Here is a 22,764-nt window from a genome sequence, read left to right on the forward strand (position 1 = left end):
TTCCCCCCCCCCCCCCCCCCCAAAAAAAAGAAAAAAAGTAGAGTAATAATTACAATGGAGAACATACTGGTGATGGCTTAAGATTTTTATTTTGCTTGATTTCTTAATTTGATAAGTGCTCCTCTTTCGTCCGTATGCGTCTTACCTTTAGTGAAAGTGATTTTAGAAAGGTTTTTAACATTTTCAAAGAGATACTGGTTTGCTTCAACTTGTGAAGATTTTTTTTCGGTGGCCGGTGGCGAACCCTGGAAAAGACCAGCCTAGGCTTGAAAATTTATGCAAAGGCACAATAAAGTTTAAAACATCCTTTCATAAGTCTTAATAAAGTAAGTAGTGTTCATTAAAAGAAAAAGAAAAAAAACACAGTACTCTTTACAAATAATATTAATTGAAAGATTATTTTAGTTTAACTAGGTTAAAATGAGTTTCTATCTCTGCCGCTATGGGTGGCACAAAAGATCTTGATACTTGATCGGATCTTCCTCACATTACGGAAGATTCTAAAAATCCTAAGAGGGTGAAAAAATCAATTTATTATATAACAGTTGTACAATAGAATGGGGTGGTTTGAGCGGATCAAGATTTTAGTTTGACAGGACCTAATAAAATTATAAACTTAAATAGGCTATAAAATAAAGCAATCTCTATCTTACATGCATGTAAGATAGGGGGATCTATAAAATAAATTCTGTAACATTGAATAGGCTAGTAGAAGAGGCTATAATGGGTAAACTATAAAATTTAGTAGGGTATAAGAAAAGTATGTCAAAAAGAGGGGCCAAATATAAAATTCATATGAAATGGGTAAATTCAATTATTTTTTACACAACTTTTTGAGTCATTACTAACTAAAATCAAATGATAGGAGATAGCTAGAAATTTAAAGTCATCACTAAAATTAACAATCTATGTACCATCGAATTACATGCTGTCAGTGGCTTAGGATTTGTATAAAAAAATTTAAAATAACCCCAGGGTAATAATAATATGTGAAAAGGATATATTTTTAATTTTGAGATTGCAAATTAACCGTCCAATGGACTTTTCACCGTCTCGAGGCGATCATCTGTTAAATGAGCCTAAAGGGGTTTGTTTGCAAATACTGACAGTGTTTAGGCTACAAGATTATTGGATTCTATCCCGATTCTTCTAACCACGTCAGAGTGTCGCGGTGCCGTATGCTGTTACTGATTGTGAAATAATAATTAATTATATTTGGTATTTAGTAAATATAGTTTTTAAAAATTTAATAATTTTAACAAAACAATCAAGATAATGTAAGCTTTTCTTCCAAAACAGAATTGTAAATTGTGGAAACTTCAAATGAGTTGCATCCTCACCTCACGGTTTTTATTTATTTATTATTTTAACTTTTATACGTATTACGTTTTGTAAATAATTGCAAACTTCATTGTTTATTTATTTATTTTCAGAGCCCATAAATCATAATTGGTGACAAAACTGAAATTGATCCTAGAATTATTCTAACAGGACTTTTGGAATTGGAACAATTTCATAGTAAAGGAAAAGGACAAGAATAGCCCTTCGATTTGATTAATATCATCAGAAAATAATGTAAACAGGTGACCAATTTAATCACGCTTTAAGCGGGATTTGTTTCTCAAAATTGTGGGTTCTCATCACTCATCAGCCAACAGCCATCATCATTCCACGGCAGCCATTTTCATTCCATGACTTTGTGGTACAGATAAATCACCTTAATGCTATTTAAAAAAAAAATTGGGATTGGAGGTTTGAAGTTATTTTAATAATAATTTCAGATTCACTGTTATGTGAAGACAAAAAGGTAAGAATTATTAAGCGGTATATAATAAAGGAATCGAAGACTAAATGGTGTACTTTGTTAGAAAAAAGAATACGTTATTTAAAGTATTAATTCATCATTTCCACTCATATGGATGTCGGTCGATTCAAATTTAAAAGTACTTCTTTGTTAGAGTTGAAAAATATGTTTCCAATTGTTGTTAAGCTTAGCAATAAACAACCAATTGAACTTTGGTTCAATGGGAGAAACATTGCACTTACAATGTTGAGTGCAATGGTTCGAACTTCCATAAGAACATTATGGATGTTAGTTTTAGTTCTTATTCAATTATCAACTAATTGAGTGGAGACAGTTTCACCCTTACGTATTAGAGAGGGTTTAAAGTATTTGGGCAAGTGATTCGGTAGGTTAATGTATGGCTGTGGTCCCAATTGTTTAGTACGATTATAAATATTGTAATTTTTGAGTGGAGACAGTTTCTCCCTTACGAAATGTGAGTGGAGTAGACACATCTCTAATATTAGAGAGGGTTTAAAGTATTTGGACAAGTGATTCGGTGGGTTAATGTATGACGGTGGTTCCAGTTGTTTAGTATGATTGTAAATATTGTAATTGCAATGTATGATTGTAAATATTGTAATTGTAATATTTGATGTAATATCAGTAACCATCTCTGTATAAAAAAATTCAAAAAAAAAATTTCGAAAAAAAAAAAGCTTAGCAATAAACAATTAAATTTAGCTAATAATTTCCGTCATCTTAAAATATCGTGTGATGCATATTCATAGGGTTTCCTGAATGAGAAAGGAAACCGATTAGCCGCATTAATCGGTATTACATCTTTTCCATGTAGGAGAAGGACAGTGAGAGTGCAGTCAAAGTAAGAGCTTATTAAATCTTCTCCTTTCCGGAAACAGACAACCTCCACGTTTGCATATAAAGATTCAATTAAATATTGAAAGCAAAAGGGAAGACAGGAACCTCTTTTTGGTTTAATTTGATGACGAAGATGATGACAAATGCTGGTGGGGGTTGTGCTGCAAGAAGCTGTGTCGATGTTAAAGACGCAGTTCCAGTTAACATAAGAAGAGTTAAAGAAAGGGATGAATCGGACGCAAAGTTTCTTAAAAAGCTTATAAGCACGACATTAACGAAGGAGAACCATCGTCGAGACAATAATCAAGAACTGCTGATATCTACTTATTCCTCCTTAAGCAGTACTAATATTAATAGCAGCGTTGAATTTGAACGAAAAGTGTCTGACCACAGCTGCCTTGACCTTGATGAGCGCTTTGCGTGCAGGCAGAGATATTTGAGGAGCTACACATTTGGCAACAATTGTAACGACACAGAAAGAGAGAATAATAAATGGACCAAATTATCGCATTGGCTTACGCTTACGCTTACCCAACCAATCAGGATTACTGAGAAGAAGAAGAAGAAGAGGCAGCGGAAGGGATCTGATCTTTGGAAAGATTGTGTCAACTTCTTGCTCTCATGCACCGCTAAAGTCGACGTCCTTCCATCGGAAGAGATTAAAACCTTTTAGGCATCCCACCCAAATCTTAGCATTAATCTGTTTTGTTCTCTTTCGTTTTAGTTTGTTACTTTGTGCATCTGTTGCTTAATTAGTACATATTTAATCTTTGGAATCTTGAGTGTACACTGGCAATTAACTAATTAATGTCCTCACTATTACTTTAATTTGATGGCAATGAATATTGCAGCGACGTGTTACGCGTGTGTGTATATATGTTTATGTATATGTATATGTATATGATCGACCTTTTTAAAAGCTTAATTCTTTCTTAGCAATTTTTAATGCCGGAAACTCCATGATAATTCAGGGAGAGGAAGAAAAGTAAAGGATTTTCCAACATCTTTAGTGACGAACCGATAACATATCTTCTAAACTCCTACTCTGTTTTGCTCAACTACATTCGCGTGAACATTGAATTCAACACAGATTATAGAGTAATGCTACAATTCTCAAGACTTAAGTAGTACTACGATTCTCGTGTGAATTGAGATTAATCATAATTCATAAATAAATTTATAAATTAGAATAATAAATTAAAATTTATAAATAATATAAAATAAAAACTTAAGTTCTTAATTCATAAAAACCTAAAATTATAACATAAATTAAGAAAGTGTTTGAATTAAATAATCTATTATTAAAAAATTAAATATTAAAATTTTTTTACTTATTATTTTATTTTGAGATATTTTTATTTTCTTTAATTAATTATTACTTATAACAATTTATTAATTATTAACTCATTTTAAGTTTACAATAATTAAAATTTAAAAAAAAAAAAGTGAAAGTCCAAGCCCTACTCAAGCATATAATGGGTCTGACCCTTATGCTTCTCTTATAATGGTTCTAAGCCTAGGAACGAGGCACATTTTTTAGATCCATAGAAAGAAGTGAAAAATTGAAATTATATTAAAATTTTCAAGGTCTATGAAGCAAATTTCTCATTTTTTTAAGAACTTAATGATGGGTATAGCAAGAAATAGAGCATGTTGAGTAGTTTAACTTATTCAAATAGACCCCCTCATTTTTAAAATTACTATTATTTATCAATTTTCATTCTTTTAATAGTTCTTGTTCGAGCAATATTAAAAAAAGTACTTTTAAATAATTACTCTCATTCTTTTAATAGTTCTTATTCAGTTTTCTCCTCAATTTTTGTTACACTAAAAAAAACTCGTATAAGAGCTATTAGAAGATAATGATAAATAGGGTCAGATATAGAAATAAATGAGTATATTAAAAAAAAAAAAAAGATTCGAGGACTGAAGAATTAAATTGAATATAAAAACTATCATCACCCGTGCAATTTCCTCGTGCGGAACAACTTCCTTGGGCTTGTCGCGGCCCATTACGCGTCTGCATTATTGTTATTCATTTAATTATTTAGAATATGTAATAAAATCTCAATTGTTCACGACTTCACGGACTCTTCTAATGTTAGGATTGGGTGGGTTGTTGAATTGTAGATATTAATACTAATCTTGAAGGTCAATCGAATTTAGTTATACGTGTAAAAAGGAGCACTAATTTTGAATTAACGTATTATTATTTTAACTTTTAATTGAATTCTCAAGTACCCCCTTGATCAATGTTAAAAAAAAGAAAAAGAAAAAGAAAAAGAAAAAGAAAAAGGAAAAGAAAAATCTTCAAGTAAAGTAAACACACAACAGCTAAGTTACTTCCATAACCGGCTGCAGAACAGTTACGGCATCGTCATCTGCCACTTCCACTGCACAATAGTTAAAGAGTCAAATGGAAATGTGGGTATCTCCGTCTTGAAAAAGGAAACCGCATCTAGATGTCTAAAGTCTCTCCTTTCTTTCGAGTTTCAATTTCCCGAAATAGTTGTTTAATTTCTCAGAACCAGTGAAACCCGAACCCGAACCGGAACCCACTCTTCGATCCAATTAGCCAGGCCACAGCACGCAGCAAAGCCAACCGTAAAAATGGCACTAGATTAGAGATCAGATACAAATATAACAAATAACCAAAGCTGAAACCTAAACCTAATTACCTAACCCAACCCAATCCAAGCCCTGGGTTTACTCAAGTCTTTCTCCTTGTATTAGCAAATCTTTAGTGCTTGTATTGTACAGTAGTACTCCTACTACACCCCACCACATACGTCTTTGTTCCAATTATTCCCCCAATGATACACATACCCGCATAAACATAATTTCTTTTTCACTTTGTTCGATTTTGGATTTTGGCCACGGCACAATCACGTTCCCACATCCCACGAAACTAGGTACTCGGGCATCATATTCACACCAAACCACCCCCAAAAGAGAGGAAAGTAAAGGTAATTTTTTTTATAAAAAAAAACAAAGGAGGAGGAAAAAAAAAAAAAAAGAGCTGCACAATTCATACACCCCTGCCCTGCCCTGCCCTGCAACCATAACAAAAAACAACACACAAAAAAAAACAACAACCATGGGTACAGGTGATCTTCCCCATCTTTAAAGCAAAGGTACATACATTACAACTCGCAGACCTCTTTCCAATCTTATTATTATCAATTAATTATATCTTCTTCTTCTTCTACTTTTTTTTTTTTTTTAATTGCCTTCCTTGGACATATTAACATGTATGTCACATTTTTGCTGTCAATTTCGTGACCTAAGCCCTTCTCTTCTCTGCTGCCTTAATACCCATAATTGAATGTCGCCCATAAATCATAATTGAAGTGAGGACTAAAACGCAACGAAAACCCCTTCTGGATTTTATTCTATTCTATGCGGTACATGTTGGATTTTGTTGATCTGGGATTTTGGACCCACCCACTACTCCGTTTAGGTCATGGCTTGCTTGCACATGTCCATGATCGGCTTACCTTTTTTGTGTTTTACGAATCACATCACATTACCAATTTTACGGTGATAGTCTAGGTTTCGTTAAGCAATTAATTTTGCATCTGGGTTTTGACTGTTAAGGTGCCTTTTACCTGATAATTCCAGGATTATTACGGGTTCATGCTATCTGGGCTTTTAGGTTTTTGGTTGACAATTATATTCATATGTTTCGCAAGTTATTTACACTCCTGGTCATTGTAACATCGTTATGCAGCATTGTTTTGTTTGTGTTAAAAGCTCTTATCACCTTACTATTTGGGATACAGATGATTTAGAATATGTACCGAATAATTGCTTGTTGGTTATATTGTCAGATCGGTTTTCCTGTTGAGGCTTAATAGCCTGAGTTTAGCCCACTAATATTTCTGAATCATTAGAATTTTATTTCATCAGAGAAAATTGCTATGCTGTAGGCCCACTAAATAAAAAAGAAAAAAAGAAAGACAATATGTGAATTTGGATGTCATTCCTGCACATTAGGCGGAATTTCATTAGAGTTTTGTGAGAATAATTATCATTCTCATTGCTTGTGGTTGCTGGATAGTTTATGAGACATATTTGGTAACATATTACTTGCATTACTTGCACATGAATGGAGCATGTTTTTTCTTACATATTTCTTTTGGGTAGAGAGACTAAACTAATAGAAAACAAAAATGTCCATGGAGATATAGCAGAAGTACACAAATTGTATTGGAATTGGTTGCATACAATAAATTTTCTTTTTAAATTCATATTTTTAAAACTGTGGATATTGTACTAAAATATTCATCTACAGATGAACTGCCTTTAGTCCACTCAAGTCCTGAATTGACACAAAATGTCATGCTTCACAAAGTGAATCTTAAAAACTTCTCAAGTGTCCGTGCTTGCATTTCAGAACATGTCCAAAGTAATCTATTGTTAAATGACACGATCTTATTTGTTGCCATTGCTAACTAAAATGCTGGCTCTAAACTGATCATTTAACTGGAACTTCAATCATAACTATTCCTTTTTCTTTTTGAAAACAAATGAGACGACTCCAATTCTTTGGCTCTTCGTGTATGAAGGTTGATGATTTATTTAATTTTTATGATAGAAACTTTGTCGACACAAGGAAATATATTTGATAAAAAAATCAGCCTATGAAGTTACTCTTTTTCTTCATGATATTGCATTTGGATGAGTTTTGTCCCTCTTCATGCCCACTGCTATAAAAATTCAGATTTCTATTTGGTTTTTGGCAGGTTTTCAGATTCCTTTATCTATCATTTATCGACTTAAAAGTTAAATTACATGCATATATATCACTTATACTTTTAAGTTCTTGAGGAAGGATGACAATTTATCTTGTTCACTTGCTTAAACCTGAAATATGCTGTACTAGAGTCAGACTCCGCATCTGGACTCATTCTTCCTAGCCTTTCCTGAAGATTTTTGTTGCCACCAATTGGATGAGTTGCGATTATAATGTCCCAACCACACTATACTTCCGGTTGTTTTGTAAAAAATGTGTGAATATTTGCTTTTAAGGCCCTCTCCAAGTGGCTCTGGTGGGCCATAAGTTGTCATTGCATTCTTGGTTTTTTTAGTCCAAATTACTGTAATCATGCAAACACATGTAAATATACATCAAACTTTCCCGCGTCTTCTTTAAGGCTGTTTGGAATATATATTTCTTTAATTACATTATTATATTCGTCTGATGCATCCAAGCGGTTGTACTTTACTGAGCAGGGACTTGATTTTGCTGATGGTCAACGATTATGCACACATTATAAATTGTACTTATTTTACTGCAAATTATGGAAGTGCTTCCTCATTCTGGTGTTCAGTATGTTGGGGAATTAGATGCTAAACAGAGTTCAGGGACTGAGTTTGTTGATAATGGAGAATCTAACTGTGTTCAACATGAAAATCAAGTTCAAATGACAAATGGTAAAATGGATGACATGTTGTCAAATGTCGAAGGGCCTGTATCAGAAAGACGAGGTGAAGGTCAAAGAACTGGGGAAGAATTGCCTAGTTCAGAAGGACATCTAGGTGGAGTTTCCTATTTTGATTGTCAGCTGGAGGGGCAAGGATTATCTTGTGGTTCCCATGATTTCGAAGATGACGACGTGAATGCTCAAAACGAGTGCACAGGGCCTTGCCAAGCCTCTGAAAACTCCAACTTAATTGTTGACACTATTGAAAGTGAAGTGCCAAATGACAATAAGGAGGGAGAATCATCTTTTTCAGAGCCCAAGTGGCTAGAACATGATGAATCTGTTGCACTGTGGGTCAAGGTAAGTTGCTCATGTTTACATCCTTCACTTCTATAAAAAATGCTTTTTGTTAGTCTATTTGTTTAGTTATATGTGCACATGATGTACTGGTTCTTGTGCTTTCTTTACTCTTTGACTGTGTATTTCTATTGAGGCTTAATTTTGAATTGTGCCCTGAATTTGTTATCATTTTGGTACCTTTGTGTTTTTTCCAAGTGTAGTGGAGGGGGAAGTGGCAGGCTGGAATCAGATGTGCTAGGGCTGACTGGCCACTACCAACTTTGAAAGCGAAACCAACTCATGACCGGAAGAAGTACTTTGTGATTTTTTTCCCCCACACCAGAAATTACTCTTGGGCAGATATGCTACTTGTCCGATCAATTAATGAGTTTCCTCAACCTATTGCATATAGGACGCATAAAGTTGGACTAAAAATGGTTAAAGATTTGTCGGTGGCACGCCGATATATAATGCAAAAGCTATCTGTTGGCATGCTGAATATTGTTGATCAGTTTCATTCTGAGGTCTGTTTTTTGGTGATTGTTTCTTTTGTGATTCTTTGTTCTCTGATGTGAATTTTTGCCTTTATTTTACTTTTCATCCTCATCATATGTGATTTGTTCAAACTTGTCTAGGCTTTGGTAGAGACGGCTCGTAACGTGAGTGTTTGGAAAGAATTTGCAATGGAGGCTTCCCGCTGTGTTGGTTATTCTGATCTTGGAAGGATGCTCGTGAAGCTTCAAAGTGTATGTCTCTGACCCTTCGAGAGTTGGTGAAATTGGAACAGCAATTCTCTAATTAAAGTTTCTATATATTGATAGATAGATAGATAGATAGATAGAATTTCTGTTCTCACCCACCCCATCTCCAAATTAAGCGCATCCCCTTGAAATTGAACCCTAGACCTCTTACTTCAATTTTAAGCGACCAACCAAGTGAGCTATCATAGATGATTATTTACCTTCTAGATAATTTATGTGTTTTTGTGTACTGTTGCATTAATTTGAGCTGGGTTATACTTATATCAACTCTATCTGTAGCTGTGTTTTCACTTCACATTTATTTCTCTGCAGATGATATTACAGCAGTACATTAATTCTGACTGGCTACAGCATTCTTTTCCCTCTTGGGTACAACGCTGTCAAAATGCACGTAGTGCTGAATCCATTGAATTGCTGAAAGAGGTACATGTCACCGTTGACCAGCCATTTAAGTTAAATGTCAATAGATTGTGATCAAGGCAATAAATCAGATAAGCAACGTAATTGGAAAATGAAATTCATTTTCGTATATAGAAACTTTAGTTTTCTAATAAAGTATGCTCACCAAAGTAATTCTGGCTAGCTACAACATTCTTTTCACTCTCTGCAATGTAACATATTTATGTTCAGTCTTTTAATTATCTAATTTTCATGCAAGTTGGTCTAATTTTCTTGCTAGTTGGATGATGAGTAGATGTAATACTATTAACTAGTTGCTGAACTGGTGATATACTGTAAATTATTTCTTAAACGGAGCTGGTTCTGTTGTTTTTGCCTTGTGAGAAATGTGATGCAGGTAATATAACTTATAACAAGTTTTCTTGTCATGTATGGCAAGTTATTGACAGTTATAGTATGAATTTAGTTGTAAATATTTTGCTGATATCTTTATGCCCTATCTGATTCAGGAATTGTATGATTATATACTGTGGAATGAAGTTAACTCTCTCTGGGATGCACCAGTGCAGCCCACACTGGGTTCTGAGTGGAAAACTTGGAAGCATGAAGTTATGAAATGGTTTTCAACATCTCATCCTCTTTCTAATGGTGGCGACATGGAACCACGGCAAAGTGATGGTTCCCTGACCACGAGCCTTCAAGTTTGCAGGAAAAGGCCCAAACTTGAAGTACGTCGTCCTGATTCACATGCTTCCCCATTGGAAAACAGTGATTCAAATCAACCTCTGGCTCTTGAAATTGACTCGGAATATTTTAATAGTCAAGACACAGGAAATCCAGCTATATTTGCATCTGAGCTTTCTAAAGGACCAGGTTTGAGGGAGGAAACTGCACAAACAAATACACCAAGTACTGTGAGTAACAGGTGGGATGGAATGGTTGTTGGAGTGGGAAATTCTGCGCCGATCCATACCAAAGATGTTGAATTGACCCCTGTGAATGGAGTATCTACAGGTCCTTTTAACCAGACTAATATGGCATTAACTCCTCTGAATGAGTTGGTCACTAAGAAACCCTTAGAGCTTGGGCAGAGGAATCGCCAGTGTACTGCTTTTATTGAATCAAAGGGAAGACAGTGTGTGAGGTGGGCAAATGAAGGCGATGTTTACTGTTGTGTGCATTTAGCCTCTCGTTTTACAGGTAGCACTACAAAAGCAGAATGTGCACTCTCTGCTGATTCACCTATGTGTGAAGGTACTACAGTCCTTGGCACTAGATGTAAGCATCGGGCTCTATATGGCTCTTCATTTTGTAAGAAACACAGACCAAGGACTGATACAGGAAGGATATTGGATTCACCAGATAATACACTCAAGAGAAAACATGAGGAGACTATTCCCAGTGCAGAAACCACATCTTGCAGAGACATAGTATTGGTGGGAGAAGATATCAGTCCCCTCCAAGTAGATCCGCTCTCAGTCGTGGGGAGTGATTCTTTCCTAGGAAGAAACAGCTTAATTGATAAGCCTGAGCATTCTGGTAAAGGTTATAGTGCTACTGAAGCGCAGCATTGCATAGGCTTATACTCTCAGAATAGCAGCAATCCATGTCATGAAAGTCCAAAGCGGCATTCATTATATTGCGATAAACACCTTCCAAGCTGGCTTAAGCGTGCAAGGAATGGTAAGAGTAGGATAATATCAAAAGAAGTGTTTTTAGAGCTTTTGAAGGATTGCTGCTCACTTGAGCAAAAATTGCATCTGCACCTAGCATGTGAACTATTTTACAAGCTCCTGAAGAGTATTTTATCGCTAAGAAATCCAGTTCCTATGGAAATTCAATTTCAATGGGCCCTATCTGAAGCATCAAAAGATGCTGGTATTGGGGAATTCTTAATGAAGTTGGTATGTTGTGAAAAAGAGAGACTTAGTAAAACATGGGGTTTCGATGCCAATGAAAATGCCCATGTTTCCTCCTCTGTCGTGGAAGATTCAGCTGTATTGCCATTGGCAATTGCTGGTCGCAGTGAAGATGAAAAAACACATAAGTGCAAAATTTGCTCACAGGTGTTTCTCCATGACCAAGAGCTTGGTGTCCATTGGATGGACAATCATAAGAAGGAAGCACAATGGCTGTTCAGAGGTTATGCTTGTGCTATTTGCCTAGATTCTTTTACTAACAAGAAAGTTTTGGAATCCCATGTGCAGGAAAGACACCATGTGCAATTTGTTGAGCAGTGCATGCTACAACAATGTATTCCCTGTGGTAGCCATTTTGGGAATACTGAAGAGTTATGGCTGCATGTGCAATCAGTTCATGCTATTGATTTCAAAATGTCAGAAGTTGCTCAACAACATAATCAGTCTGTTGGTGAGGATTCTCCAAAGAAACTTGAGCTGGGATATTCAGCATCCGTTGAAAATCATTCCGAGAATTTAGGCTCTATTCGAAAGTTTATTTGCAGGTTTTGTGGCTTAAAGTTTGATCTGCTACCTGATCTTGGCCGCCACCATCAGGCTGCTCATATGGGACCTAACTTAGTCAATTCTCGGCCCCACAAAAAGGGGATTCGGTTTTATGCTTATAAATTAAAATCTGGTAGACTTAGCCGTCCTAGATTTAAGAAAGGTCTTGGGGCAGTGTCCTATAGGATCAGGAATAGGGGTGCTGCAGGTATGAAGAAACGCATCCAGACTTTGAAGCCACTTGCCTCGGGGGAGATAGTTGAACAGCCTAAGGCAACTGAGGTAGTGACACTTGGCACATTGGTTGAATCCCAATGCTCAACACTTTCAAGAATATTGATTCCAGAGATTCGGAAGACAAAACCTCGGCCCAATAGCCATGAAATCTTATCCATGGCTCGCTTAGCTTGCTGCAAGGTGAGCCTTAAAGCCTCACTAGAGGAGAAGTATGGAGCGCTGCCAGAAAACATTTGTTTAAAGGCAGCCAAACTTTGCAGTGAGCATAACATTCAAGTGGAATGGCATCGAGAGGGATTTCTATGTTCTAATGGATGTAAGATTTTCAAGGACCCACATTTGCCTCCACATTTGGAACCTCTACCCAGTGTTTCTGCAGGAATACGATCTTCAGATTCATCAGATTTTGTGAATAATCAGTGGGAAGTGGATGAGTGTCATTGTATTATTGATTCACGTCATTTAGGGCGAAAACCCTTGCTAAGGGGCACTGTCTTGTGTGATGATATAAGCTCGGGATTGGAATCGGTTCCAGTAGCTTGTGTAGTGGATGATGGTCTTCTAGAAACCCTATGCATCTCTGCTGATAGTTCAGACAGCCAAAAGACCAGATGCTCCATGCCTTGGGAGAGTTTTACGTATGTTACAAAGCCATTACTTGATCAATCCCTTGATCTTGATGCCGAGGTACCTGTTTGTGGGTTATGCATTTTATTATTAATGCAATTTCATTTGGATCCTTTTCTCTTTATTTATACAAATTGTGACACTTATCTCATAGTGCTTGCACAAATATGCTTTCCGGCACATGCATGCACTGTAAATTCATGTTGCCAATACAAATGAATGAGCTAGTTTGGACACTCATCTTCTGTTTGCTCTCTTTTTCTTCTTCCTGCAGAGTTTGCAATTGGGATGTGCCTGTGCAAATTCAACTTGCTTTCCTGAAACATGTGATCACGTATACCTCTTTGACAATGATTACGAAGATGCAAAAGACATTGATGGGAAATCCGTGCATGGTAGATTCCCATACGACCAGACAGGAAGGGTTATTCTTGAGGTATTGTATTTTATTTTATGATCATCAAATTTGGTAGTGTCCTTTTGCATAGCTTATATATATTTGTGTGCTCTTTGTCAGTAGATGCCCGGATTTCCTTTCTTCTTACGACTTGTAAGTCAACCTGTTAGGAGATAATTTGGCAGAAAAATCAGGCTTGCTGGTGTTTTTCTTTTTTCTTTTTTATTATCCCTGTAGGTTCTGTCAAGCATAAAAAAAGCATTGACTTAGTTTCTTTTTTAAAGGAGCACTGACTTGATTTGAGTTTGCAAGTGTCCAACATTGGTTTTGTTTAGATATCTTTACTGTCCAAAACATGTACCAGAAAATTCTCAATGTTTGATAGTTGTCCCATCAGCTATGTCCTATCAAAAAAAACTCACCAAGTTATTGACTTTGTTTATCTTTATAATTTGAGTTGTCATATCGCGCAGAAATTGTGCGTAAAAGGTGGGAATGTTTGTCCTGGTAACTCTGCTCTCTTTCAGTCAGGTCTTTTGCTGTTAATACTGGAGTTTAAACAGTTCTGTTGCAAAATGTGCAGGAGGGTTATCTTATTTATGAGTGCAATCACATGTGTAGCTGCGATAGAACCTGTCCAAATAGAGTTTTGCAGAATGGAGTACGAGTGAAATTAGAAGTCTTTAAAACAGAGAATAAGGTAATGATTTCAATTTTCATTATTTTCGAGAGCTTTATCTGTGGCCTCACACGTGTGTTAATTTATAGGGTTGGGCCGTTAGGGCAGGTCAAGCAATTCTGCGAGGCACATTTGTATGTGAGTATATAGGGGAGGTTTTAGATGAGCTGGAGACAAATAAGAGGCGTAGCAGGTTACTTTTTGACTAATAAAGTTTCATTTCTACCATTTGTTAGTCTTAATGTTGTACATGGTAAGTAGTTATTATGATTGTTCAGGTATGGTAGAGACGGATGCGGTTATATGTTAAATATCGGTGCCCATATCAATGATATGGGCAGATTGATTGAAGGACAGGTCCGGTATGTCATTGACGCCACTAAGTATGGAAATGTTTCTCGATTCATCAATCATAGGTGAGGGAAGGCATTGTCTGTGTTCTACTTTTCCCTGTCTCTCTTCTCAAGTATGTTCTCTTACACACCACCTTGGGCTTTAATTGAATCTATACTTGGCTTCCATGCTTGACTGTAAGGGTAGTAATGCTTTAAAGTACTATGAGGTTTATAATTTTAATGAATAAGCATATATTTCACGTCCAGTGATTGTGACGAAGAGAAAAATATGTATTAGCTTTTGATTCTATGATAGCCCAGCTGTATGGATAACTTCATTAAAATCTAATAAACATTACTCAAGCTACCCTTTAGTAATTTTGTTTGAAGCTGTAAAATTGTACTTTTTTAGGCGGTGGATTATGGAGATTGTTATGTTCTCATGGAATAATGCATGATTTTAAGCTAATTGAGAGTCGAGGTTGTTTAGTGAAGTTGAATTAAATCTATTTTTAATTGATCGCTGTTAAGCCTTGCTCTGGGCGACATAGTTTTTTTCTGAATTACTGATTTTTGTTGGTAGCTGCTTTCCGAATCTTGTGAATCACCAAGTTCTCGTGGACAGTATGGATTATCAGCGTGCGCATATTGGTCTCTATGCAAGTCGAGATGTAAGCATTCTCCCGAGCTTCTATGCTATTAATTTGTCACTATAATACAGAGGTTCAGACAGGTTTGACCATCATTTTATATGGATCTTTAAGATGATTGATTCTGATGGGGTAAAAGGTAGTGTTACATGGATTTTCTTTGATCCCAAAGATCTAACCGAGCTATCCCCTTGAAGACAACTTGTTCAAATTTTTAGCTTTTCAGAGTCTTGCCTGGCCTGGCATGGGATGATGCTGCAGGAGTTCATCTTTTTCTGTTCATATAACTTCTTAATTGCATCTACCAGCAAACTGTAGAAGGAATTAATGGTCCAAAGTATTTCCTTGTTCTAAATATAGTCATTTCATGTTATAAGCAGATAGCTGTGGGTGAAGAACTGACGTATGACTATCACTACGAGCTTCTGTCTGGAGAAGGATATCCATGCCATTGTGGAGATTCAAAGTGCAGGGGACGCCTTTACTAAATCTTTAAATGACACGATTGAAGTCTCCCCAGCATGCAGAAGTTTTGTTTTGAACTTTGGCAAATAAAAGGGGGCTATATAAGATTGAAATATATGTGACAAACTGGTCAAACTGGCCGGTTATCAACTTATTGCCATAGTAGCTGCTTACAATATGATTGCCAAGCAAGTCTTCTTGCACAGAGGAAAATTCACCAGCAATGGCAATGGGTTTTCTGTGCCACCTGATCACGTGGTTTCTTTCCTCAAGTAGATATGATACCCAAATGCTCTTTTGTGTACTCAGCACTTGGAAGAAAAGAGGATGCAAACTCGTTATTTATTTCGGGATTTGTTTTGTTTCTGTTTGTAGTTTGTAGTTTGTATTTTGTAGTTACTTGCTTAGATTAGCCTAGAGGAACAGAAGGTAGTTTTTGATGGCCAATGTTTGAAACTATGATTTTTCATGGCGATGCTGTTTTCTCCTTCATCACTGTATAAAGGTTCTTGCGACCATCATTCTGCTTCTGTATTGCATTCTCACATAAAACGGTAACCGAACAGAAACAATTGGAATTAGAAGATATTGGGACATTGGAGAAGTACATAATAATGTTCATCCGCAATTCGCGCTCCATATATTAATAAAACCTGATGGATCCTTATTACTTCTGCATTGATCATAACTTAAAGTTGTCCTTTTTCAACTACAAAGAAGATGAAGGGGAGTCCATAACTGAAGCCTACCAAAACCGCCATCACTGCAACCCAAAATTCACCGGTTACTATCAGTGCCGGAGGAAACTATGTTCCAATAAGTATAATACATATTTAGAAGAAGAATAGGACTAGTTTTAGTATCTCACCAACGTCAATAAAACTTGAAATTTTCTTGTTCTTTCTTTGCTTATTCTCAGATGCAGCTTCAAGATGCAAAATCATTGAAATAACAACAAACCCACTTCCAATTTTCTCTCTAACTACTCTTTCTGTAAGATCTAATGAACAGAGACCAGCTATTCCACTTACGAAATCTTCAATTACAACTTTTATAAACAACAATGCTCCAAGAAACAGTGCTACAATGGCAGCATAACAGATTGTTGTTCTGGACGAGATTGCCCAGTTCACCAGATTGACAGTGCAAGCACAAGCATAGAGTGGAAACCAAAAGTACCAATCTTACGTTATGCCAATCATCAGCATGTAGTAAAAGAGAGGAACAAAAGATTGTCAGAATGATGAGATATATGCCAAAAGAATGAAAGAAGGTGAAATATATGCCAATCATCAGCATGTTGGAAAAAAATTATATATGCTGAAAATAGATAATAGATGGAGTATTTGTCATAGATATATGAGAGACAATAAATAATTGTAGTTCAGATAATCTGGAGAATAAATCAATGAATGTTTCATTTATCTTAAATTAAAACAAATATCACACATATGTAAAAGAAAAGAGATAGATACTCGAAGACAGTTGAAAATAGATTTGTTCAATCGTACGGTAAGGGTAGTTATGAAAATAAACCGAACGGGGTATAGAAAATAAAATAAAAATTAAAAAAGGTGTACTGAGGTCGGACCCGGGGGTTAATTAGCTCTTGTCAATATAGAAATTGCTAGGAGATACACAAGAGCCCACATTATTTCTCCGTTAATGACCGAACAAACTGATTTTTTTGTTTCTGAGTTCAACTACTTTTAACAACACCCACCTTAATTCTATAAATAACCATGTATTTTTATTTCTCTAGAAATCTTGTATGAACAAACTTCTTTATTTTTTACCGGATTAAATTTGCAACTCGTGCCTTGCGAGAATCACTCTCAATTTCCTTCGACCTTTTCAACAACCGTTTTGCTTTACAAGATTCATAACATTTATTATTACCATCGCTATTGTTGTTGTTTTACTTTCTTCTATCATTCTTTTGAAAGAAAAAAAAAACAATATATAACTATTAAGTTTTGAAATAAAGTATCACAAAATAAAGAATAATCAGAAAAATAAAGGGGTTTAACTAAGTTAGAGATACCTTCAAAAACATCAATAACAATGATAAGTGTTTAATTAAGACATACAACATTTTAAACTTAATCATGGTTAAAACCATAAATTTTGAAAAGAGGGGCTTCATGAGAATTTTAGAAGGGTGCTAATAGTTCCATTTTTTATTTTTATTTTTGGGTAAAATTTCCTGCCAAGATAGGGTTTATCTGGCTCGTTATGTTAGGATGGATATAAGGTTTAGTTTTACTCTTATTTTTTAATAAAGACTGGATGTAAGTATGTTTGTATGTGTGTGTGTAGAGTAATGATAAGAATTCACTGTTTGAGGCCTAATGTCATATGTCACTCATTTATTGGATGATACATTTTATAACTTGTAAAATTATTTAATCACCATTCAATTGATAAATATCATATTAGTTGGAACTCAAATTAAGATTTAAATTTGGATTACGTAACATGGCTCTTTTTTTTTTTTTTTTAATTTGCATTGGTTGAACAAACAGGAATATATAGTACCATGACTTGTACCCGCTCAGTAAACTCCTTTGCATATTGACTATTTAATATTTTTAAAAGTTAAAATTAGTAATTTATTAAAAAATAAATCAAATAAATATTAAAGTGGAAAAAATATAAAACTGATTTTAAAATAAAATTAAAATTAAAATTAACAATCATCAAATTGTAATTAATTATATACCCAAAAATGAAAATGATTTTTTAAAGAAAATATTTTATGTTACATGATTCATATAGAGCTAAATATTTTAGGCATCATTCTTTACAAATACCACAACGGGCAAGGGTCCAGTGACGGAATGTCCTCTGTCATAAGCCAAATGGCGTTTGTGTGAAAAGAAGACTCCATAACAAACAGTTAGCGACTCAGCGGTCTGCTCATGAGGCGCAGACATTATACAGGCAGCGCACATCCGCACATGCGTGTTAATGTGAAGCCGTACTCCATTGTTAGGTTTTTTTCGTTGTCAGGGTCGCAGATGAGATAAGGTCACATCGTAATCTGTCTCTTTGTTTCAAGAACCTGTGCGTTTCTGTTAACATCATTCTGTAACAAGCTGAAGAAATTAATACACGAGAAGGAAGCCTTGTTTTTAAGCGACCTCTTGAAGATGCTGTTTCCTCTGTGCATAGTGATGAGGTCAATTTTTGGATTAATAACATGTGCCAAAGAAATAGATGCCATAATTCAATCATTACTATGCGGAATTGCTTTGGTTATAAAGTCTAAAGCAGCACATGGAAGGAAGGCATATTTTCTATTAGTGATCATTAATGGCAATGCAATGAATTGGCACACGATAGAACCCCCACATGAGTAGTGATGAAATGGTGGACCAAAAGTCCAGCAAAGCCATGAACCCATCTTACCCATTGCTTCCTTTTTGGGACCAATCGATGTATGATGATGAAAACGTGTTCTCCTTTTCCAACTTGGCATCATTTCTTGTTACCTCCATTATTGCTCTTTGCAGGGCCAAGCCATAGAGGGAGACAATGAAATGTGAAAAAAATAAAAATGTAAAGTAAAGTGAAAAAGAGTCAAAAGATTTTCAAAGCTGCTTGCACGTATATTTGGTCTATTCACTCTTCAATATTCTCATCATCTCCTGTGAATGATCAATTATGTCTCTTGAGACGGTGATGTTTTCCCATCTTTTTATAAAGTAAAAGGGCATCAACAGGAGGCACAAAAATGAAAAGATATTTTGTTGGTTGAGAAATCCTCAACATTGATTGTTTTATTAGTTGGACCGACAATAAATTTGATGAGGATTTGAGTTAGATTGACAAAACAACATTATATGATCAAGAAGATGCTCACAATAATTTGGGGTAGTTTGGTACCAAAATCCGCTGCAGATTTATAGAATCTTGATGATAGGTTAATGCATGTGTTGGCATAGAGAATCAACTAGATTTTGGTGCATATTATTTGATTACAATCTATGTTGAATCTTAAACAAGCACTAACATCTTGTTATTTTTGTTCTTTCAAATAAAATTATTCTTAGTATAATTTTTATACATTATTATCATTATCATCACACTGTTTGGGTGAGATGTACATTTATTATTTATAAATCTATATGAAATATTAATTTTGGTAATTTATGTTAATTCTATTTATGACGTATCCTCAAATATTTAAGTAGGTGATTTTTATGTTATTTTATTTTATTAATCACTCTTATTTGAATCCTGAAAAAGACAAAGATTAAAAAATCAATTTGTCTTGAAAACTTGAATAAACGATTTTCAAGTAAATTTATTTTGAATCCTATAAAAAAAAGTTAATTAAAAAATTAACTTAGATTTTACTGACTCCTCTAACTTACCTTTTAAAAGATTAAAAAATAAATAAAAACTATGACGCAATCCAGATTTTAAAATCAACGATCCTTTAAATTACTCTAAAATTTAGGAGAAATGTAACCTGGAGATCAAAGATGACTCTTTCTCTCTTATGTACTCGAGAGGAGCCAAGAACAAATGGGTGCTTCTGACCTGTGATCTTCAACTTCACTTTTCCTTCGAGTTCTATTATTTTTTGCAAACACCCCAATCTCACCATTGCGGATCCTATACAAATTAAACAGCTGTTCCTTTCCTCCAAACGTTATCTAATTTTATTTGACAATTCTAGGATACAACAGATGATTGATAATTATATTAGAAAATAGAAAGCACACCATTATTTGTTTGATTATACATTATTAATAATGGACAAATGAAACAAGAATCCAAATTAGAATTTGACACTAGTGAACATATCTAGAGAGTGGATTTGATTCTTAAGGTGGGAGAATAGAATACTCACACGCGTCCGTGCACTTATATATATATATATAGTAAGTTTTTGGTCTAGAATTTTAAAGTGTGAGAAATTATAAGCCTTTATAATCATACAATTTTAAAGTTTTACCAAATTTTTTTTATACTTTAAAATCCTGAATTGAAATATTTATATATATGTATAGAGAGAGAGTGTGTGAATTTGATTCTTACGGTGGGAGCATAGAATTCTCACGCGCGCGCGTGCACTCATATATATGTGAGAAGTCTTAGAATTAAATTGCAAAACCCTATCCCAAACTAGTTGGTGAGGCAAGATGATGCCGACTGGTTGTACCGTCCTGTTTAACCCCATTTTAGCAAATTTTGAACTCTGTCATGAGTGTGGCCATCTTCCAATCAAATCCTCCAGTGAAAAATTAATTTGACGCCTTGAGGCCGGGAAAAGCCCAAAAGATAATAGATTCTTTCAACCTTATGAAATAAAATATCAACATTGTCTCTCCGTCAAGTCCAATCTGCTGGCAGCTTAGACCGCCCATCATTTTCATTTCATAAACTCTCACGCCTTATCTATCATACTATTATTGTATGTATACATATGGTCAAATTTGCCCACACATCATCTTCCCTCTTCATACCCAGATTTTGCAACACCATGAGTGCATTTCTGTAATTCCATCATATTCCCTCTCGTGATAACGATAGTCACTTTGCCTAGAAAATCCAACGACGGTCCACTAAAGCTGCCAACACATAAAGCATCCAAATATTATTAATATTATAAGGTATCATCGTAACTAAACATAAAAGAACCATCTTACAAGGAAATATTTTTAATACCCCAGATACTAATTCCCAGTAAAGAAAATATGGGGTATTATTAACATTTGAGTCCTTTATTTCATGATTTCTCAAGAACAAAAAAATAGTTTGTCCATTTGTCTCAAATTAATCCCTGGCTGTGGCTGAGTGGAGGGCTGACTGTCAGGCTCTTACTCTCGTCTAAAAGCCCGACATACCCTTTCAAGTTATTTTATTTTTGCAGACCCTTTACTGTTATGTGCATCGTCTTAAAGTTGTTTATATAGGCTATGGTGGTAACTTGGTCATTTCATTGAGCTAAGGAGCGGTGACCTGTTTTATACAAATGAAAACATTATGTCCTTTCTTATAAAAATCTAAAAACTCAGGGACTCAAGTGTTATTACCCTATATCCAATTTGTAGTAAACTATAGTGCACTGTAATAGAAGTATGAAGCATCATTATTATTTATTAAGATTGGATTATTATTATTAATTTTTCTTTCGAGTAATAAAGTATGTTATTCAAATAAAGTAGGGATGCCAGTTTGATGATCGCATAAAAACTAAAAAAGTATTTAGAGACACGAGAGAGGCAATTGCAGAGAAGCAACGGCATGCCAGAACTGAGACCCACATCTTCATGTAAATTTGTAATCATCACAATTTAAAAGCACACATCTGACTTCCTTACTGTTAAAGACTTAAAGTGAAAGGAACAAAACACAACACGATCCATTCTTTTTTTTTTTTTTTTTTTTACTTTAAACTGTGTTTATTTTCTATTTGATTTTTTTAACTTAAAATAATAAATAACTAAATAAAGAGACACTTTACTTATTAATATTCCTCCCCTGCAAAGCCTCTGTTTTAGTGGTTCCCTTGATGCTTGACACCATAGCTCTCATTCAATCATTTTAAGCACTTGTGGGCTTAATGACAAGAGATAAGCGATGGGTTCTCTATGAAGTCTCCATACACTCAGTCCTTGGTGAGTTCTATTTCGTCCAAGTTTTTATGGAGTTCTATGATTCTGTTTTTTGGTTTTTTTTTTTTTTAAAGAGGAAGAAAAGACCAAATTTTCTTTCTCGTTTGTGAAAATTTATTTAAGCTTTGCGTTTATTTTCCTGGTTTCAGTATATGATTTGATCTATGTTTAGATATGGAGGAGGTAGGAGGAAAAGTTACTTTCTTTTTCTTTTTTTCTTCTTTCTTTTAGTGCAGTTGGAAAAATCTAAATCTTTTGTTTAGGAAACTTTGTGCTATTATTTTTCTGCCACTTTGGTGTGTAATTAATTTATTTGGAGTGTTTTACATTTCAGGTGACCGGCTATCAATTACGGTTTGAGCTCCGCGCTTCAGGCAATTTTGTAGGAAGTGCTCGTCCTCTAGATGAAAAGTAATTTTTTTTCTTATTTTTGGAATTTATGTTCTCAGGATCAACTCAAAAGTCTAGTGTCCGTCTGCAATACATTTGAGAGTTTGTTATTTAGCTTCCTTTCAGTTATAGGTAAGGGGTTGAAAACTTCGTCTTCATGCACATGCTGTATCTTGATTGAATTATATTGTAAAATATTGACTATGGCCTGAAATTTAAGCGTTCCGAGGGAGGATGCGCGGGCAACACCTAGATATAAAAATGGCTCCAATTGGTGGTGACACCCGGAGGGGTTTTTGGGGG

General features: G+C 35.0%; 2 protein-coding genes and 1 long non-coding RNA gene across 5 annotated transcripts; 2 read left to right on the top strand and 1 right to left on the bottom strand.

Moving 5' to 3' along the window:
* Positions 1-5,042: 5,042 nt before the first annotated feature.
* Positions 5,043-15,972, top strand: LOC18037319 (histone-lysine N-methyltransferase SUVR5). 3 transcript variants are annotated; one of them, XM_006425704.2, is made up of 12 exons: positions 5,043-5,796; positions 7,898-8,448; positions 8,649-8,951; positions 9,063-9,173; positions 9,501-9,611; positions 10,097-12,976; positions 13,191-13,352; positions 13,897-14,013; positions 14,082-14,185; positions 14,271-14,408; positions 14,911-14,998; positions 15,358-15,972. In XM_006425704.2, the coding sequence occupies exons 2-12, from the start codon at positions 7,966-7,968 to the stop codon at positions 15,463-15,465; spliced, it is 4,605 nt and encodes a 1,534-aa protein (XP_006425767.1). In that variant the 5' UTR covers positions 5,043-5,796; positions 7,898-7,965; the 3' UTR covers positions 15,466-15,972. The 3 variants fall into 3 exon arrangements, 2 of the variants coding, with proteins under 2 accessions (XP_006425767.1, XP_024037092.1); XR_002904705.1 differs by lacking the exon at positions 5,043-5,796 and having other exon boundaries at positions 5,893-8,448; positions 15,358-15,535; positions 15,569-15,972; XM_024181324.1 differs by lacking the exon at positions 5,043-5,796 and having other exon boundaries at positions 8,376-8,448; positions 8,644-8,951.
* Positions 15,973-16,051: 79 nt separating this feature from the next.
* LOC18037345 lies at positions 16,052-20,057 on the bottom strand. Its single transcript, XM_024180408.1, has 3 exons — positions 19,991-20,057; positions 16,311-16,625; positions 16,052-16,205 (listed from the first exon to the last, which is right to left on the bottom strand). The coding sequence occupies exons 1-3, from the start codon at positions 20,055-20,057 to the stop codon at positions 16,132-16,134; spliced, it is 456 nt and encodes a 151-aa protein (XP_024036176.1). The 3' UTR covers positions 16,052-16,131.
* Positions 20,058-21,890: 1,833 nt separating this feature from the next.
* On the top strand, positions 21,891-22,533 carry LOC112096838. The gene is made up of 2 exons (XR_002904679.1): positions 21,891-22,074; positions 22,406-22,533. It is a non-coding gene; the product is annotated as an uncharacterized LOC112096838 (long non-coding RNA).
* Positions 22,534-22,764: the final 231 nt, after the last annotated feature.

This window comes from Citrus clementina, unplaced genomic scaffold, assembly GCF_000493195.1.
Source record: "Citrus clementina cultivar Clemenules unplaced genomic scaffold, Citrus_clementina_v1.0 scaffold_7, whole genome shotgun sequence".
Classification (NCBI taxonomy): Eukaryota; Viridiplantae; Streptophyta; class Magnoliopsida; order Sapindales; family Rutaceae; genus Citrus; species Citrus x clementina.

Coding starts and splice junctions, on each gene's coding strand:
- LOC18037319 (XM_006425704.2), top strand. CDS start 7,966: ATGGAAGTGCTTCCTCATTCTGGTGTTCAGTATGTTGGGGAATTAGAT. Junction 8,952..9,062: donor TTGATCAGTTTCATTCTGAG/GTCTGTTTTTTG, acceptor AAACTTGTCTAG/GCTTTGGTAGAGACGGCTCG. Junction 9,174..9,500: donor TGCTCGTGAAGCTTCAAAGT/GTATGTCTCTGA, acceptor ATTTCTCTGCAG/ATGATATTACAGCAGTACAT.
- LOC18037345 (XM_024180408.1), bottom strand. CDS start 20,057: ATGGTGAGATTGGGGTGTTTGCAAAAAATAATAGAACTCGAAGGAAAA. Junction 16,626..19,990: donor AGTGAAGTTGAAGATCACAG/GTCAGAAGCACC, acceptor GCATAACGTAAG/ATTGGTACTTTTGGTTTCCA. Junction 16,206..16,310: donor TTCAAGTTTTATTGACGTTG/GTGAGATACTAA, acceptor TTTGGGTTGCAG/TGATGGCGGTTTTGGTAGGC.